At 43.5% G+C, this 19,104-nt stretch overlaps 2 protein-coding genes and 1 long non-coding RNA gene across 5 annotated transcripts; 2 read left to right on the top strand and 1 right to left on the bottom strand.

Annotated features, from left to right (window-relative positions):
* The first annotated feature begins 90 nt into the window (after positions 1 to 90).
* Positions 91 to 7,088, top strand: MCTS1 (MCTS1 re-initiation and release factor). Of its 2 annotated transcripts, none has more exons than XM_040572404.1 (6): positions 91 to 299; positions 1,505 to 1,657; positions 2,295 to 2,392; positions 3,491 to 3,624; positions 4,661 to 4,728; positions 6,866 to 7,088. In XM_040572404.1, the coding sequence occupies exons 1-6, from the start codon at positions 106 to 108 to the stop codon at positions 6,945 to 6,947; spliced, it is 729 nt and encodes a 242-aa protein (XP_040428338.1). In that variant the 5' UTR covers positions 91 to 105; the 3' UTR covers positions 6,948 to 7,088. The 2 variants fall into 2 exon arrangements, with proteins under 2 accessions (XP_040428338.1, XP_040428339.1); XM_040572405.1 differs by lacking the exon at positions 91 to 299 and adding an exon at positions 922 to 1,080.
* On the top strand, positions 3,632 to 4,616 carry LOC121077289. The gene is made up of 2 exons (XR_005823972.1): positions 3,632 to 3,783; positions 3,863 to 4,616. It is a non-coding gene; the product is annotated as an uncharacterized LOC121077289 (long non-coding RNA).
* A 2,834-nt stretch (positions 7,089 to 9,922) lies between the features above and the next one.
* On the bottom strand, positions 9,923 to 11,726 carry C1GALT1C1 (C1GALT1 specific chaperone 1). Of its 2 annotated transcripts, none has more exons than XM_040572402.1 (2): positions 11,582 to 11,726; positions 9,923 to 11,305 (listed from the first exon to the last, which is right to left on the bottom strand). In XM_040572402.1, the coding sequence occupies exon 2, from the start codon at positions 11,298 to 11,300 to the stop codon at positions 10,344 to 10,346; it is 957 nt and encodes a 318-aa protein (XP_040428336.1). In that variant the 5' UTR covers positions 11,301 to 11,305; positions 11,582 to 11,726; the 3' UTR covers positions 9,923 to 10,343. The 2 variants fall into 2 exon arrangements, with proteins under 2 accessions (XP_040428336.1, XP_040428337.1); XM_040572403.1 differs by lacking the exon at positions 11,582 to 11,726 and adding an exon at positions 11,419 to 11,437.
* Between the last annotated feature and the right edge of the window lie 7,378 nt (positions 11,727 to 19,104).

Below are 19,104 nucleotides of genomic sequence, written 5' to 3'. Positions count from 1 at the left end.
TGCCCGGCGGGACCCGCAGTTCCCGTCCTTAAACGTGGCCGCGCGAGCTGAGCTACCGCGTGCGGCTCTTCTGGGCGCTCACGGGCCCGTCCCGGCGGGCGGGCGATGTGGGGTGCCCCGGGTGTTGGGGGGGCTCCGGCGGCGACGGGGCGCCGCGGGGGGAGTTTCGCTGGGTTTCAAACTGCCGGCGCGGCTGCGGGGGGTGCTGGCTCGGCAGAGCGCTCGGCAGACTGCTCTGGGGAGCATGGGAGACAAGTTGGGACGGCCTGTCAGGGCGGCAGGCTCCTGCTTGCGCCCAAGTGAGTGCGTGAGCTCGGATACCACAGCCCTTTCCTGTCCCTTTTTTAACTATTAGTGTGTTCCTGACTCTGTATTTTACAATAGGAATAAATGATACCACGTAAAACAGCTGGATTTTACTTTGTGTAGCTGCATTGCCGTTGTATTAGGTTCCAATTAGCAGCTATTGTAGCAAAGTTCATTAATTCCTTTGGTATGGAAAAATAACTCAGTAGTTATCATAAACGATGACCTTTTGTCTTCTTTATGCCTGTGGTAATATTTCCATTGCTCTAAAACGAAATTGTGCTGTTGTCTGTCTATGTCTGTAAGCTTTTATAGCAGTCAGCTGCATAAAGAGCAAAACCATTCGCGTCTGCTCCTCACAGAGATAAAAAACAATACTTTTTTCATTTTGTGTTTAGCATCATTAGCTATGACGGGCTGACGTTCATAGCTACGACCCTGGTTTCGTGTTGGAAGCGATGTATTTATTACCTGGGCACACTGCAGCTCCAGCGCCCCCAGCCGCTTCCCGCCCGGCCCGTCAGGCACTGCCCGCATCCCCGCTATGTGCATGCGCCGAGTCTCCGCGCGGCCCCCTGGGAGCTGTAGTCCCGCCCAGCGCGGCGTTGGGTTGCCATGGAGGCGGCGCGACACGCCGTAAAGCGTGCGGCGCTTCCGGCTGGCGCGGAGGGCAGGGCCGGCACCTCGTGTGAGGCTGTGGCTGCCCGCGCCGCCGCCTCCTGCCCGGCCCCGCCGCCGCCGCCCGGCGCCCTCCGCCCCCAGGATGTTCAAGAAGTGAGTGGGGCCGCGCTCGGGAAGCTGAGGGGGGCCGCCCGCGGGCCCGCTGCTCCCCGGGTCTGGCCCTGCCCGCTGCTCCGGGGGAGCCAGGCCTGAGGGGGGGGTGCCGTCAGCAAAATCTGCTCCACGAGTCCCTGGAATACCCCTGCGTGCCTGTGGGACGCCAAAGAGGCGTCTCAGGGGTACGCACGGTGCGTAGGGACAAAGCCAGCCTGCTGCTGGGAAAGCTTTCTCCTCCGCCAGCCGGGCGTTCCCGGGGGATAGGTTTAGGTTTAAGCCTCGTGAAGTCCTACGCTGAAAGCTGTACAGATGTTACCCTGTTAATTCCCCTATCGATTTACAACCGTTTCTTAATAATGCCTCTCAAATAAGCCACCTTTTGGGCAGCAGGTTCTGTTTCTGAAATGTTCTCACTTGGCAGATTTGATGAAAAGGAAAATGTATCAAACTGCATCCAGTTGAAGACTTCAGTTATTAAAGGTATTAAGAACCAGCTGATAGACCAATTTCCTGTTATTGAACCATGGCTGAACCAAATTATGCCGAAGAAAGACCCTGTCAAAATAGTACGATGGTAAGTTTCTTTCCTCTTAACCTCCACTTCTAAAGTGCTTGGATTGCTTCATTCTTCTCTTTACTTTTCATAGCAGAAGGACATAGGGGATTCGTTTCTTATAGATAATAGTGCATGTTATCAGCAAACCAGAAAGTTTACACGTGCTTGTTGTGCTTTTGAGGGTGTGTTGGTAGGATGCTTGCTGAAAACAAAAGTGCTGGCTAGTAGTGAATGTACAGCATATTCGGTGGCTCTGGGAATTAGCTCGTTGAAGGGAAACGTTCATCTTTGTGAATGTGAAAGGTCAAACTTGTTTGGACAGTTCCAGTAGCATTTTTTTTTTAATATTGGGCTTCCATGTATTGTTTGGATGACTTTCCTTTTTTTTTTTTTTAACTGGAGGGTAGTATATTCTTGCTAATCGTTGTGAACAGCTGGTTGGCTGCTTCTGGATCTTTAAGGGGAAGAAAGCATGCATGGGACCAGTGTTCAAGGCATACAAGATAATATTTTTAGTTTTAAACTTTCTTGATAGTTGACTGCCTTCTCAGATGCCAAGGTAGACCAGAATGTGCAAAGTGAAATATTTAACTTAAACAAAAAAAGGGCTAAGGAGTTACTAGAATTATGTTTCTATTTTTTTTTTATCTTGTAGTCATGAGCATATAGAAATCCTCACCGTGAATGGGGAGTTGCTGTTCTTCAGACAAAGAGAAGGGATTTTTTACCCAACGCTAAGGTTGCTTCACAAATGTAAGTTCGCTGAGGACAGTGGAGGTGGGGAGAGGGGTGAGTGCGTGATTCAAGAGGGCTTCTGTATAAATAGGTTTAAAAAAACCCACAACCTACTACACGTTACAGAACAGATCTTTAAAATGTCCTATACCTTCCAAGCTGTAATTGCATGGCCTTTGCAGTCGCCTACGTGATTTGCATTCCTCCAGAATTAATATAATTCTGTATATTAAATAATGTAACCTTTGTTTTTTAAACAATAAATTGCATAAAGTCCCACAAATTCTTTACAGTGAATTCTCTAGCACAGAGTCTAAATTTCTTGTTGTTAGTCCTGTTGCCCTGTCTTTGTTCTTCCAAGTCTTTCTTTAAACCCTTCTTGCTGCCTTCAAATACTTGTAGGTTCTTACTGCAAAAATAGTCTTTAATTGTGGATTTAATGATGCAATGGATGCTTGTCTCCTTTCAGTATTTAGGCTGCCTGGTTTGTACTTCTTTCAGTGTCATATCTTAAGTTATTTTTATTGCTGTTCTTACTGTTCTGCTCAATTCTGTTATGATTGGATGAGTTTAGGTGACAGTAAGTCTCAATGTTTGAAATGTTTCAAGAGGTTGTACATGCTTGAAAAATGCCATTGAGAGCTGACGGCCTTCCTAATTTTGGCTGTCTCTGCCTCTTTCGTCTCAATAATGTTAAAGTGTTTGTTTTTCACGGAAGAGATTATACATGTTATTTGGGGGATTTAAGGTCCCTTAGCATGTGGGCACTTGAGCAATTGTTTTCATGGGTGAAGCTCGTTGAAACTTGCTCAGTATGTGGGCTCCGTGAGTGAGCAGGAGGCTTAGGCCCAGTGTTTGATTCTGATAGTTGCAGCCTCTGTTTCTCAGAGGGAAAAAAAATATATATATATATATATATATTTGATCACGGAAAACTGTCCTCCTGTCCTTTCAGGACAGTGCTGTCCGGCAGGAGCTCTGATAATTGTTTCTCAGCCTTCCTACCCTTGCAGCATGTTAAGCATCGAATTGCCCCTTTTAAACTGACTTGGTAATGAGCTATTCATGTTGTCATCCTCACGTATTAATTGTAATGCTGTATCTTTTCCCTCATAGATCCATTTATTCTACCACATCAGCAGGTTGATAAAGGAGCCATTAAATTTGTACTAAGTGGAGCTAATATAATGTGCCCTGGCCTGACATCTCCTGGAGCCAAACTTTACCCTGCTGCGGTTGATACTGTTGTTGTATCCTTCTTCATCTATGGATTACTGCTTGCTGAGTTAATTTTCTATTCATGTGTTCTCAGCTGATTGTAATTTGAATTACTCTGGAGTTGAATGGTATGGAATGGAATAACTAGCAATCTGAAAAGACCTGCAGGGGTTCACGTGTTATTTGGCAAGGTGAAAATTGTTCTTAATTCCTTTCACTTACCGTGATGTTCCAAACCCCCACATAATTAATTCTGCTCTGCTCCATTAGGTGGGATGCTCTGCCATTAATCTAATAGGTAATTGGAGCTCCTTCATGATGTTGGAACTGTGGAAGGAGATGAGGTACAGCCTAATTTGTAACCTGCCTTCTTAATCAATTCATCTTCAGTTATAGAAGGATGTGGTCCTGTTCTCAGGGCATTTGGACAGAGGTTTAGGAGCAGCTCTGCTGTAGTCAGGACTTGCTCCATGCATCTGGCAAACTTCAGCATATCTGAAAGGAGGAAAGTGTGCTAATTCACTTCTGCTAATTGTATTACTGAGCAAATACAACGGTAACAATACCGACCTCTGCTGCTTTTGTTGTTATTCAGAAGCTGTGGGAAAAGATGAGCAGTTGGCATTACATGTTACTGAACTTTGAAAAGGCCATGTCTGATTTCAGTGCTTATATTTTTTTCAGATTTGTCCCAGTTATTCTCTACGTCGGAATCTGAAATGGCCTCATGTATAGTTGTAGCTTTGTTCCAGAAAGGGAGAGACTGTCATCTCTCTGTGCTAGGCATAAAGGAAGAAATAGAATGTAATGCTGGGAGGTCTTTTTATTTTGTAATTGCTATTTGAGGTTCATAAATACATGCTTTATGTTCTGTGCACTGTGATTCAATTGTTAAACGCAGTGTGTGATTCTGCTTATCTTCAAGAGCTAGTGCCCTACAATTACTAAAGGGGCAACAGTTCAACTAGGGAGTTTGTTGCTTTTTGAAAGGTGATTTTATGTTATTGCTTTTACTTTTCTGAAATAGTTTAAAAAAAAAAATCCGTTTTCCTTAGTGGTAACTTGTAGGCAATAATGGCAGAGGGAAAGCAACATGCATTATGTGTGGGAGTAATGAAGATGTCAGCTGAGGACATGTAAGTGTTGTGACAATTGAAATGTAACCTGTCCCGTGTCATAATTCCTATGTTAGTTTGGAATTTAAGCACCACTGTCATGGTTACTGAATCACTGTTGTATCATATTTGTTTCAAGTATGGCATTTATTCAAGCTGTCCTTTTGTTAATTAATATTAAGTTGAGAGGAAGAGGAGGCAAGGAATCCCTTCCCTAGATTTTTGTTTACGAAATTAAAATATTTATGTAAATGTGGATTTTAAGATGCACAACAGCAGTAGTGCCTCTGAATGTCACTGTTCCTTGTGCTCTGATCATACTTCTTCAAAGATCTTGCCGAACAAAGAAATATTTGTTACAGTACTTGCTGCCTGGGCTGGGCAAGAAGTGTAATTTGGATCTGTGTGGGTTGGCATCATTAAAGTGATTTTGTCTGCAGGAGTAACAGAGACTAAAGTCCTGCTGGTACTTGGCTGACCAGCTGGGCATTTACTCTGCGGCCTTCTCTTTTTCTTTGCCTTGTACCCACGTGCAGCATTCCTTACTGATGTGCTTAGTAGCTTAGCTAAGCTGCTTGTGAAATGTGGAGGTCCGTTTGGGGATAAACATCAAGTGAAAACTACTTCAGAAGAAAGAGGCAGAAAACTAAAATGGGCGTTAGTTATTCCTAGCATAAATGCTAAATTATGAGGAATTAAAACACTTTGCCATTTTAAGTTGTGGCACCTGGCAGCAGCATGATCTTGCATCATACAAAGCAGCCCCAGTAGGTCTGGGTTGCTTTGGTTGCAGCCCCATCCAGCAGTAGTGTGGGTGACAAAGCTGATTCTGATGAAAACAAGCCACTTTTTCTTGTGGGGTTATTCTCATCTGGGTCATCTTCTGTAGAGTCACTGTGCAGTCATAAGGAGTAATGAGAGCATGAGGGGGAGAGGTGGCAATGTGTGCTAATGGACAGGGGTAGAATGGGACTGCCGCAGCCTGGATTTGCACCTGCTCTAGCTGGTAGGGAATTACTGCTCAGGATTATCTGTAGCGTTTTTGAGAGGTTGAGAGCATGTAGGAAGAAGGGAAATGTGTAGCTATTTATGTCCCAGTCCTACACCTGCAGTTATGTGCAAGCCTGGATTATCTGTATTCCTAATCCTAACTTCAAATTCAGCAGCCTTGCAGTTGAATGTCCTGTCCTTACAAGGAGCGACATAAACTGGAGAGGAAAAATTAATTGATATTGATCTATGCAGCATGTTAGCATACTGTTTTCTGTGATACTGTTTCACAGTTTTCTGTTTTATTCAGTATGATTTCAGTCACTTGGTATGATTATGATACACGATGCATTAATGCAATTAACATAGAAGTATTTTCCTTCCTGATTACGTTTGGACAAGTTCTATAAGTAATAGAGTACTTGGTGTAAAGAGGGTAAATTATATTCACCAGGGTAATTAAACTTTTCAGTTTTAGAATGATTAGTTTTGTCTGTTTTATTGTGACAAGACTGGATTTTTTTCTATGGAATTAATCTACTGGAAAAAAGATGAACACAAATCCAGTGCAGATGTATAAAACAACCACTTTTAAGAGCTGACTTGACTCAAACAATATAGGACAGGATGTCTGTAACGCGTTGCAAGTTCCACATTAATTTAGCATTTGTAGTCCTTTATTAAGTGGGTAGATGACCTGCAACTAGAAGCAAACCAGCTCACCTGTATTTGATCGTCTGTGGCATATTTGGAACCAGAGCATGTCAGGCTCTGTGTTCTTACCTTGTTTCCTGTTACACCCCCCACTTGTGCTACAAGGGGAAGAGTCATTTACAGCCCCTGTGCTTCTTTGATAGAGAAATGCTGCAATTCATACAACCCTTCTGGTGACTTTCTTAGGAACTGTCTCCCACAAAGAAGCAGTTAAAAATACTGTGGAAGGTGGTTGACAAAATATGGGAGGCAAATATTGTCATATTATTACACGACTCACATTGCTGAATGATAACAAACACTGTTTCCTGTCCATATGTCGTCTATGACTTGTGGATGATAGCGTCTCCCCTTTTAATTGACAAATAGTACACTTTTTTTACTTTACATATGGAGTCTAGTACTGCTCTAATCTTTAACCTAATGCTTTTGTACTCTTTTCATTCTTCAACAGTGAGAAGGTCAACAAAGGGATTGGCATCGAAAATATCCACTATTTAAATGATGGTCTTTGGCATATGAAGACATACAAGTGAAACAAACGGAACTGTGTTACTCCAAGGGAATGCACTTAGGTTAAATGTGGACTGCTTTGTAATTCCTTGTTTTTAATGTGACTGAATGTACAAATTATTTTGTTCTGTGGCTATGCTAAAATAAATCAAATGAATGCGAAAGTACTGTTAGGCTACAATAGTTTTCTAGATTTCTTTTTATTACAGTTCTTAATTGTTTTGTCTTAAACCCTCATCTTCAGTCACTGAAGATACCTGATGGAGAGATCCTGCATGGACTGTGAGTAGACTATTTTGAATGACAAGGAGGAAAAAGCCAAGAAATGTTTACATTGTTATGCTCTTCTAAAAGAGTAATTTAAAGTGTATATGAAATATAAGTAGTATGGTTTTTAAAACCTCTCAAACACTCCAGATTTTTTTCTTCTGATTAACGTCTCACTCGCTTACCTGTTTCTTGAATGTGGAGAGATCTTTTCTAACTTTTTTTTAAACTTAATTTATTAATGGCATTAACTTTAAATATTTTACATCAGGAATTTCTCTTTTTAAGATGCATTTATCTGTATAGGATTTATGAACTTAAAGTCATACGTGGACTATAAATTTTTATGCTAGTTCATATCTTAAGAATATATATTATGTTCCGATTTCTACCTGACAACACTGTTTGATATCACTCCTTGTAGTGGAATTTACAGCGATGGTGGGCATACTTCAAATGGAGCATGTGCCAGTTGGTGCCTGATGCTCTACTCCCTGTTTACCTTCATATTTTAGGAGCAGGAACAAAATCACTGTTCAACAAAGGCACGGTAGCAAAACCTAGTTATCAGTGTAGCCAGGAGCAGCTTCTTCAGGTGGAGATGGCAGCTTGTGCGCACTGCCACGTGCACGTACATCTACACATCTACAGAACTGGTTAAAGAGCACGGTGTTTACCTGGATAATCTGACTCTGTTTAGTGACTGCATACCCAAAGCTATGCCGATGGAAAACAGCCTGTGCCATGGAATTATTTAATAAACTAAGGAAACTTTAAGGTCTACTGCTCATAACTCTGTCTCTGGAAGTATTTATTAATATTTCAAGTCTTTATTCTAACACTTATATTTTATTAATCCTAGAGCTTAATTTTGTATGCAGTGCCTTGTCTCAGTGCTGTTCTGCATGTTTAATTTCTGCACTCTGGGACCTTTCAGCAGATAGTGGCAGAGGTGTTCTCAATCTAATTCAGAAGTTAAAACACAACATGAGAGATGAACCGTATTACTTAACATGTGCTACTTTTAGATTTCTTCTGTAAAGTTATTTAAAAGACTACTCTTGAAAATGACAGGGTATGTCTGAAACTATTGATGTAGGAATACAAAAACTAAGATGATTAACACTTTGCACAAAGTTTGGTCAAATCTCACACAGTCCCTTCACAATAATAGCAGACATTATTACGCATATCAAAGACTTAGCACTAACAAGAAATTAGTATATTTATAACAGGAATCAGTTTGTGCCTCAGTGGCTCTTCTGGGTATGAGGTGAGCTAGCCCGAATTCAATGGTTTGCTTTTTCCTCTTCTGTCTCTTCTCTTTGTCCCTTCCTCCCCCTGTTCTGCTACAGCATCTCTCAAATCTGGGATAAATGAGGTATATTCTGGTTTGGACTGTTAATGCCAATTTTCTTTCTTGACCTGCTCTGACTGCTGCTGTTGTAGTGGTATCACAGTTGTTTCTAATATCAGAAACATCTTTGAAATCAAAATTTCATTTCTCACCTTGTCAGGCTTTGTTTCAGAGTATACCCAACTGTGGACCCAGCCTTTTGAATGTGCTTCTGTAAGAAGATAAAAGCTAAGTCATGCTTGAATTGTATATCAAATATACCGAAAGCTGTCAGAAACAGTAATTTCAGTTGTATGTAGGTTTTGGCAGCAATTATGTGCATGTTTGTGTTGCTGTCAGTTGACCTCTGACAGGAGGTAAGGTGTGCCTTCTGAAACAGCTGAGCTGTGGTAGCTTGCCTGGGGTCTGAGCAGTTCTCTTCCCATTCTTACAAAAAATCAAGGACCTGAATGATGCTCAGCACACAGAAGTTGCTACTCTCATGAGCTCTGGAGTACCCGTTGTGAAACAGCTACTTCATACCCATCAGCTACTTCACATCAGCTTTTCTCCTTTACTGCGGCTAATGATAGGATGAAATACTCCAAATGCTGTGTCAAAAGAAAGTTGTCCTCACCTAATAGCTCTTTTATAGGTAACTGTAGTACCAGTAAAGCCTGTGCTAGTGCTAGATGTAGCACAGAGATGCAATACCTACTTTAAATCTTGAAATGTCTAGGTCAGGTAAGTGACTTTTAAATGGCGTAAACACCATTATTTATTACCACTTCATTACCATGTAACTGTGACTGGTGCAGGAATGGAGTTGTGACCAGGTGGCATGTATAAAACTTGGGATTTCAAGTGCACTTAATTTTTTTTAAAGTGGAGAGTTCTACACATTGCTGTTTTGTATCATGTACAAAGAAAGGGTGAGTGTACAGGTGCATTGATCTTTCTGCATATTAGTGTTCAAAAATACCTGTAAATGCAGCTGTACTTTCCACTTACATTGACAGCTAACCAACTTCCTTGTAAATACTATTAGCACTACTAACAGTGAAAACTGCTAGACGGAACCTTTATTCAAATATGCTTATAAAATACTTTTAAATGAGCAATTACTCTTGTGCTAACAGGCTACCTGACCGTGTTAATACTTATTCAAATTTAGTTATCTCTTTCTTTTGTGTGATTGAGAATGGCAGTCCAAAGGTCACTTATTATTCTGCAGGAACTTCCTAACAGATGTTTCTTGCTGGCTTGTTTCCTGCTAGCTTCTTACTGGGTTAGGAGACCACATAAAGCGATGGGTGCACCCTTTGCAGTGCATAACCAATGTAGCTCAAGCTGATGTGCAGTTTGGAGTAAAGGAAATCACTTAATAGTCTTTGAGACTGAATCTGTGGCCAGTTTTATTGGTACGTCCTAGAAAGATATAAAGACGTTCGAGAAGTGCCTGAAAGAAGTGAGAGAATCGAAATCTTGCAAAAATATATTTGTAACAGACTAAAGCTCTTCTGAGTTTTCATTAATAAATAGTTGGATAATACAACCCACCCATATAAACTTAATTTCCTTTTATCACAAACATCAACAAGTCCTTTATTTCCTTCTAACACTGTAAAAAAAAAAAAAAACTCAATCATTTCTGTATAAAAGATTAAGAAAGAACATTCTCCTTCCACTTTTAAAATTAAGAGCTTTACCAAATCTGTGTGCAAAAACTGTACACCAGTACCATCAGATACGAAAATTGAGTGTCTGTACAATGAGCACAGTTAACTCCTTGGTTCTGTGTCCTTTCTGAAAGACATCAGTCATTGTCTGAACCTTCTGGTGGCAGGAAGACGAGTGCATCGTTGTAAGTGTGGCCATAGGGTCTCAGCCTGTAAACACCATACATCATCACGTGCATGTGGTTGGGGGTCAGTCCGTTGAAAGTGATGGCCATGTCTGAGCAGCAGCCATCTACCACCTGCTCAGGGTGATTAGCCATTGCTTCTTTGATGAGGGCGTTGACTGACTTGGTATTAAAGACGTCTTTTCCTTCTGAGTCTTCGGCATTTTCAGCAATCACTCCAGTATACTTCAGGCATACTGCTAGCTGTTTATCCTCAGAAAGTTTCCAAATCATACCTCCATGCTCTGGACACTTGTCAGTGTCTTCAAAAATACGGGAAAGTCGTCTCAGCGATCCGATGCTTAAGACGATTCCTCCCTCGCTATCTACATACTCCAGGTCACCAGATTTCACAGTATGGCCTATGTAAAAAGGCTGTGCAGGGTCTTTCTTCAGTAAGAAATACTTGAGATTTTCAATAATAGCAAACGTTGTTGGATAGGCAAGAAAGAACCAGTTGAATTCATCTTTGTAGCGCTCATATGTTAACTTGTAAGCTTTTCTCATCATCATCCACATATCGTTTGTGTCGAGGACTACCGAATTAAACACTTTGATGTTCTCGGAGCTGTAGAACTCTGCCTTGTCGCAGTGCTTGCTCCACGTCTCTTTCACTGCAGCCCAGTGCCCGAGGTCCTTAGGTTTCACAAGGATGATACAATAAACACGGATACTCTGACTGAGCTCCAGACGCTCATCTTCCGAAAGATTCAAGACATCTTCTTTGTTGGGAGCCTGGATGTGATGGTGCTCATGGTGATGTGCTCTAGTCCCATGGCCCATCTTAAAATGTCCGAGAAGTGTAACCAGCACGCAGAAGACTCCTCCTAACACCACACCTTTCATGAACGAACCGCTTTCGGAAATCATTTTCCCTAGAAAAGAAGCACACTTCAGCAGCTCGAAGGGAACACGTTTACGCCGCAGACTCCCCGTCCTTTCACTGCCATCTCCCACCCGCAAGCCCAGCCTCGCTCCCCTCACGTACCGGGCGGGACAAGCCCCCAACCCACCGGCTCTTTCCATGCCCGACCCCCGGTCCTGCCCCCGGGGGGGCTGCAAGGAGCCGCCGGGAGCCGTGGCAGTGCCTCCGGGGCAGCCCCCGCCGCTCCCCGGGGCGCGCCGCGGCTTCAGGCCCGGCCTCCACTCACCTCTGCCGCCGCTGCCGACCTGCGCCCAGCCCCCGGACCCCTTCCCTCCCCTTCCTTCCCTCCCCTTCCTTCTCTTCCTGTCCTTCCCTCCCCTTTCCCTCCCCTTCCCCGGCGGAAGCACGGCGCAGCCCTTCCAGGCGCCGCCCGCCGCTGTGGGGCCGCCCCCTGTCGGACCCGCCGCCCGCTGCGGCCTTGCGCCGTGTGGGGAAGGCTGGATGCAGGCGGCCCCCGTGAGGGGTTGCTTCCCTCGCCCCGGTCACCTCCCGAGCCCCAGGAGGAAAAGGAGGAACCCCCCAACCCACACCCAGAATCAAGCCTGGTGGTGCCCCCCTCACTGAATGCCCGGCCCCAAATGCCCCGTGCTGCGAGCGGTGTTTGCTTGGTTTCCTGCCCCCGGCCCAGGGCACACAGGATTTGTAAAAATTCAACAAAAAAAGCAGAAACATTTTTCAGAGGCAGACTTCCCCCCCCCCCCCCCCCACTTTTTTTTTTCCTTTTGTGGTTAAGTGCTGCTGAGCTGCAGGTTGAAAGAAGCATGTCAGAATCCCTTTGTACACATCACCTCTCAAGAGTTTACCATTGACATCTGACTTGAAGGCCCTTTATTAGCGGCTGGCAGTGTACCCTTAGTGATCAGGATAAAGTCCCGTATGGGTTTTCCCTGTATTGTAAGATACATATTTCATTTTTAGCCCTGACTGGCTAAACTTAGTGGGTTTTACTGAAGGCTGTTTACAACTGAGCTGCTCTGGATTCTCTGGCATCTGGCTGGGATCCACCAAGGCCTCACTATTCAGCTAAGTTTCTTTACAGGCCACTGGCTGTAGACTCCAAGGTTTAAAGATGTTATCTTTGGCAAAAAGATACGTAAGAATGTTGGTTGCTTGATTCTTCTGGGCTTGGGGAACCAGTGCCTGTGGTTCAGGTAAAAAAATAATACAAAAGAGCTATTCTGGCTAGTTCAGTATATGTCCAGAATGGCTCCGTTCAGTGGAGCTGGTCCCCAATTACACACTGTGATAGAGAGGGACCTACTGTCAGTTTGCATGTTCTCCTAGTCCTGTTACCTCACTAAAGAAACATCACTTATCCCATCTTCTCCCACCCAGCTGCTTTTAAAGTATAAGCAGGACGATTCTCAGGTGCTTATCACAGCAGAAAATGGAGGTCAATTCAAAGTTTGTATTATACATCTCCTGTTTGCAGAACCCATTGTGGCTTTCAGGGCTTCAGCACTTGCTTGATCACGTTCTTCAGAGAGATTTGAATGAGTTGCGACTTGCTGCTTCAGCTGATGCTTCAATAAATTGTTTTCCTGATTGACTTTAGTGAGGTTCTTTCCAAGGCTCTGACAGAATGGCTAATGTAGCCACAGATTTTGCCTGTCACTTTAATATATTTTCAACATTGCCTTTATCCAACAGCAGATCAGTGACGAGAAAGTTTAAGTGGCATATAAAGCATGTTATAGTCCTGAAAAGACTCTTCTGGCTCTTATGTTGCTTGAAATTGTTGCTGGGTGTTAAAAGGAGTAAAAAGGCATAGGAATGCGTAAGATCTCACCGCAGCCATTGTTAGTTCCTCTGGAGCTATGTTAGAGATCATTCAGACGCACACGTACTCTTGAAACCACCTCAAATCCCTGCAAGAAGCTGTTTTTAAGAACTGCAGGAGGTGAATGTTTAAAGTCATTCCGCCATGGGCTGGGAACTAGCCGAATGTCAGAAACAGGCAAGGCACAGCCCTAAGATGGGGGTTACAGGAGGAAAGCCAAGGGAGATGATGAGCCACAAGGACCAAAGCAGGAGCTGGCTCCTCCAAGACTGCCGCAAATGGATGTGCATTAGTTTTGTATTGAAACACGTGCCCACAGAATATCAGCCAGATTTCAGCTTTGAGTACCGGCTTGCTGTCCACTGCGATGTTCTGATCATTTGTGGTATCTTTACCACACTCTCCAACAATAGCAGCTTTTGAAACCTGTGACTTGTGCCAGGATCTAAACTGCTGACAGAGCTGAAGAGCTCCATGGCTCGTTGCCTGTCTTGACAGACAGCTGATCCCCTGCTATGTTCTGTTTGTCTTTCTTCGCTGGCTGTAGCTGCACTGTCTTCTGAGGCTCTTTCTTGCCGCCAGGGAAAGACATCAAGATGTTATGTTCTCACTTGTGTGGTGCAAAATGTCCATGAGAGATTGGCTATTATCAAAACATATTTGATAGGAACTTTGTTCCAATTAACACGAAATGTTTCAGCTGACACATGAGTTGTCATCTTTTACAGTGACTGCTTGTTAATGATCACAAATGACTGCTGTCCACTCTCCTGGAAGCAGAGGCATCTGTCTCTCTCTTAACTATGCGTGCAGTAGAGAGGCCGGGCTAGAGCAGTGCGGTAACATTCAGAAAGGGTAACCAAAACTAGAAATGAGCTATTGTGGATGTTTCTGGGTAGTTAAAACAACAGATGAGCTCTTGGCTGTATGGAAAGAAACTTGAAATTACGAGAAGTGCAGAGGTATGGTTGGACTGGGACAGCTGACTTTGTCATCACATCACCCATCTGTTTAATAACTTTATCAATGACATAGACAGTGGGATCTAGTGCACCCTCAGCCAGTTTGCGGATGACACCGAGCTAAGTGGTGCAACTGATACGACAAAAAGAAGGGATGCCATCTGAAGGGACCTGGACAAGCTTGAGAACTTTGTCCTCCTCTGCCCTGCCCTTGTGAGGCCCCACCTGAGCACTGTGTCCAGGTCTGGGGCCCCCGGCACAAGAAGGGTCCTGTTAGAGTGGGTCCAGAGAAGAGCTACGAGGATGATCAGTGGGTTGGAGCACCTCTCCTATGAAGAAAGGCTGAGAGAGCTGGGGACCTTCAACCTGCAGAAGAGATGTCTCTAAGGATACCTCATTGTGGCCTTAGTGATAGGACGAGGGGGAACAATTTCAAACTAGAAGAGGGGAGATTTAGATGAGATGTTAGGAAGAAATTCTTCACTTGGAGGGTGGTGAGGCACTGAACAGGCTGCCTGGAGAAGCTGTGGATGCCCCAGCCCTGGAGGTGTTCAAGGCCAGGATGGATGAGGCCCTGGGCAACCTGGTCTGGTGGGTGGCATCCCTGCCCATGGCAGGGTTTGGAGCTGGATGGGCTTTAAGGTCCATTCCAACACAAACCATTCTGTGATTCTATGATGCTGCTGAAGCTACTGGCATACCCTCTAGTTATACCAGTCCATCTGACTCCATCAGAAGAGAAGGCCACACATGGTTATGGTGCAAGGCCTACAAACTCTCATCTTGAAGATCTGAACTCCCACAGAAGCCAACGGAGCCAGTGCAGATAAAGAGGGGCTTTTGTGAAGAGACCAACTATTACTGTCCTGTTACACACCTGGTACTTTCTATAGTTTTGTTCAGCATGTAGAGTGCACAATGAACAAACATATGTGCTTAGGTCTTTGATCCTATTGTTGGAAAAGGTTTGGGAATCCCTGTTTTAAAATCTCAAAATAGTTAGGTGGAGATTCTAATTAGCAGGTAGGAAAAGCCAGATCTTTTCATTCACTTCACAGGGAGCTTCCCAGCTCAGTATTTCTTTTGGAGGAGTATGGGTTCCGGAGCCAAACTTTAGCTCCCTCTTCTGAAATTTTTGCCCTGCATCCTTGTCTCCAGTTTAATTTCACACTCAAATGGAGTCCATGCAGGCTGAGCTGAAGAGTGATGCGGTAACAGACCCTGATCGCTGTGAGTCAGTTTTAAGCAAGCCCCTGGCTGGCCAAGAGATCAAGAAAGCCTCTTAACTTCATGTATCTCCAAGTGGTGAGACCAAGGATTGGCAGCATCCAGCCAGATAGGTGGGGGAAAGGAGGGACAGGGACTTTTTGTAAGACATTTCTATCTTCAGTGAGTGTTCACAGCCACATTCGACACAAAGACTTTGTCACAGGGGTAGGCATTGGACAATGGAATAAAGTTTTAATGCAAACAAGAGATTTGTGTCGTATTTTTAATACTAATTTCAAACTCCATGATGAGGTATTTACCTCTGAAAACGTGTTCTCTCCAAGTGTTGGGCAAAATGCCAGAATTACCAGTTGAAATTTTATGGCTGTATTATATAGGAGATAATGCGTAATGGACTCTTTCAGCCTTGAAATCTTTTAAATTGATTAACTGTATTAAACAATAGTTTTAAATCACTTTTCTCTCCTCTTTCATCCATGAGCACTGTCAAGGAAGGTCTTGGCATTGAACTAGCCGTTATTTAAATGATGCCCTCAAGCAGAGGAAGATATATAAGAAGCAAAAGACTCCAGAGGAACTTACCAACTTTGGACTGCTATATAGTTTCTTGTTTTTACTGTGTGTAGCTGAATGGAAAAAAACATCTTATTTTCTGGCTATGCTAAATCAATCAAGTGAATGCTAACGTCCCGCTAGCTGCAGCAATTCTGCTGGAATTGAACTAACAGAGACAATGCCCAGAGCTGAGCTGACATCATTGTGGATGGCTCCAATGTGCAAATACAACAGAAAGAGAATACGAAGTAGCCATTTAATGACATCTCTCTTGGAAGGACAGGAAAAAAAGAATCATTATTGATCAAATAGAAACAGGGGAAAAAAAAAAGCCAGAGGCAGAGAAATCTTATTTTTCAAGCTCCCAAAGAAAAGAAAAAAGTGATGACGAAAATAGAATTCTATCAGAAAGAATGGGTTCTTAATAGTCTTTTAAAATAAAATGCATGAAGCAGTGATGAAGTTATTTTGCTGCATCCCTAAGGAGTTTGCTTTTGCCAGTCTGAGCCCCTAGCACTTGGAAAAATACCTCTGCAGAAAATAATGGTCTCATCAGAGCTTTTCAGGCTAAGATCACATAGGTAAGAAGCCCTGTTGTGCGCAGCAGTGACAAAGACAGCCCCGTGGCACACAGACAAGCCAGAATGGGAGCTTTGCTCTTTGGGCACTACCTTGATAGGATTTACAGACAGTTCGTCGTGCCTGAGCACAGGGGTAGGTTTGTGGTTTGGCTTACAGGAATTCTGGGCCTGGGTCAGAAAACCTGTAGACCTTGCCTCAGTTTGGTTACCTGTTGCCTGGAGATGCACAAGTGTTTCTGGCATAGTATTAGTATATAGTCTAGTAAATAGCAAATAGTTATTGCTAGTAGATGGAAAGACCTGTGAATTTCTGTTGATGTTATCGTATTATGGGAAGAGGAAGAAGAGAAAGGGTGAAAATAGAACAGCTTTAGCAGGCCTGAATGTCAATAGCTTCCATGAGATGCTTTCCCGAACTAAATGTTGACATCCTTTCCTTCTGACATGGAAAGTGAGGTTGTGAAATAGATTCTCCAAGCAGACATTTGCTTTCCTATACCAATGTTGAAGGAGGAGACTCCTGAGCTATATGTGCAGAGGCCAAACAAATGTGTCTGCTAGCTACACGTATTTGCAGCAAGCTGGAATTATTCATGATGTTAGAACAGCAACTCAGCAACTGTTCTGCAGCTGTAGATCTGTGATTTAGGGAAGGGGAGATGTACCAGGAACATTATATGCCTGGTCCTGGGGTTAGGGGACAAACTGCTTCATCTTTACCTGCTAGGTGAGGACCCAAAAAGAGGGAGCTGTTTCTGTCCAGGAGGGGATTGTGTTGCTCTGGGACTGTGATCAGATGCAGAAGCTTTATGCTTTATGCTTTCAGGTGAAGCAGGGATGTAAGCAGTGCTAACAGTGTGCGATGTGAGCAGGGAGTAATGCAGACTGCAGGCAAAAGGGGAGGGCACAGAGGGTCTGAGATTGCTGCATTTGAGATCAGTCATGTCAGATTTTAGCTTCTTTCCCTTTCAAACAGATATTGACAGTGCTGTGTTGCTTCATGGGTGCTCAGTTTGGCCACTCCAAGCGTGCTGTGTGGTTTCTTTCAGTCTGGTTTGTAAATAACGAGCTTTTCTAGACTCCTGACTTGCACAGCCTTGTGCTACTGCAGCTTCTGTGCTGCAGCCTTTAGCAGAGGCTCTGCTGTCAACAACAACCACAGCACTCCCGAGCTTTGCCTTTTATCGGCCTTTTTGGAAACCTTTTCCATATACAAAGGTGCCACTTTGCTCCTTAGCGCTATGGTAATCTCTCCAGCATGCCAACAGCCTAATCCTACAGGAGGGGGCACCGGGAGAAGTGTGCCTGGGGGATCCCTGACCCTACAGCTCGGTGCTGCTGCTGGCTCCCTGCAGCACTGCCAGCTTGGACAGCAGCGAGCACTGGTGGAGGGGATGCTACGTGCTTCATAGTCTGCTCTGTTCTCACCTCGTTTCTGTATAGCTTACTTGCACTTTATCCTCTATATGTGGACTTAAAAAAAAAAAAGTTCAATAATTTAACATGCCCATGGAGAGCACACTCATAGTTTCAGCTGTTGATAAGCTGAGTCATGAATGATGGTGCCCTAATTTCACACTCATATCTACACATCTACCTTAAGGCCAGAATAACACAGTTGCTCTTTATTATGCCTTCTTTCACCTGGGCTTAATTTTGTTACCCATTATTCTGAAGAGTTTTTCATGAGAACAAGTTATGGATGTTTGGGTCAGTTATCTCAGTACAAGAGGCTGTGAGGCTGCTATGGAAGAAAAGAAAAATATGTTTAGGAGTGTGAATTGTCAGTGATGTACAGTATCAATTCACACTCTAAAAGATTGAATTAAAAGTGATAATTATGTGCTGTTTTTGCTGCTTAAGTGGTTTAATGCCATTAAGACTTTGCTGCTTAATGGAAAAGCTTAGAATCAGACTAGCATGGGAATACTAAAAATTTTAATGGATTTCTGTTCAAGTCGTTCTTCCTATTAGGAAACAAATCTACCAAAATACATAACTAGGTCTTTGAATTCAATTATTAATCCTCTCTCCTAATTTGAAGAGCAAAATTATCATTTAACAGCAGTTCTCTGAAATGGAATTTTAATGATACTAGTCATCTTGGAGTTGAACATGATTTTTCCCAATCGGAACAAAGTTAGAGGATTCTTAGTGCTGAATCAGTTTTAGACATTAATCCTAAGCAGTTAAAATTATACTGTCAAAAGCAGGTCTTGAACATCTATCAAACAGAAACATTTTCAGTGCATTCTCATGTGTTATCTGGCTTCACAGTATGAGAAAAAGGCTTTGGAAAGTGGTAATTGGAATGGGATTGTAGGAGTAATGTATGGGAAGAGAACTACAGCATATACTTGAAAGGATTCGCAGTGGTCGAATCCATGGCTCTAACATAGATCTGATGGGCTTTGTCAAAATGGGGTCCTGTCTACCCAAAGAAATGTGTTGTAGTTTAGGTGAAGTGCTTGTTTTGACTGTGGAATGAGAGAGGAAAGCAGGCAGAAGACTGCCAACAGTTGGTGGCTCACCCTTCTACAGGCTGGTGCTTAAGCAAATGGATTGAGGTGTAACTCAGGCTCCGTGAGTGGGGATGGAGACATTCATGGCTTATAGTGAGCTGCTCTGGGTTATAACTGCT

This window comes from Cygnus olor, chromosome 13 (genome assembly GCF_009769625.2).
Source record: "Cygnus olor isolate bCygOlo1 chromosome 13, bCygOlo1.pri.v2, whole genome shotgun sequence".
Lineage (NCBI taxonomy): Eukaryota > Metazoa > Chordata > Aves > Anseriformes > Anatidae > Cygnus > Cygnus olor.
Note: the sequence above shows the minus strand (reverse complement) of the source record. Positions and strands in the feature narration are given on the sequence as shown.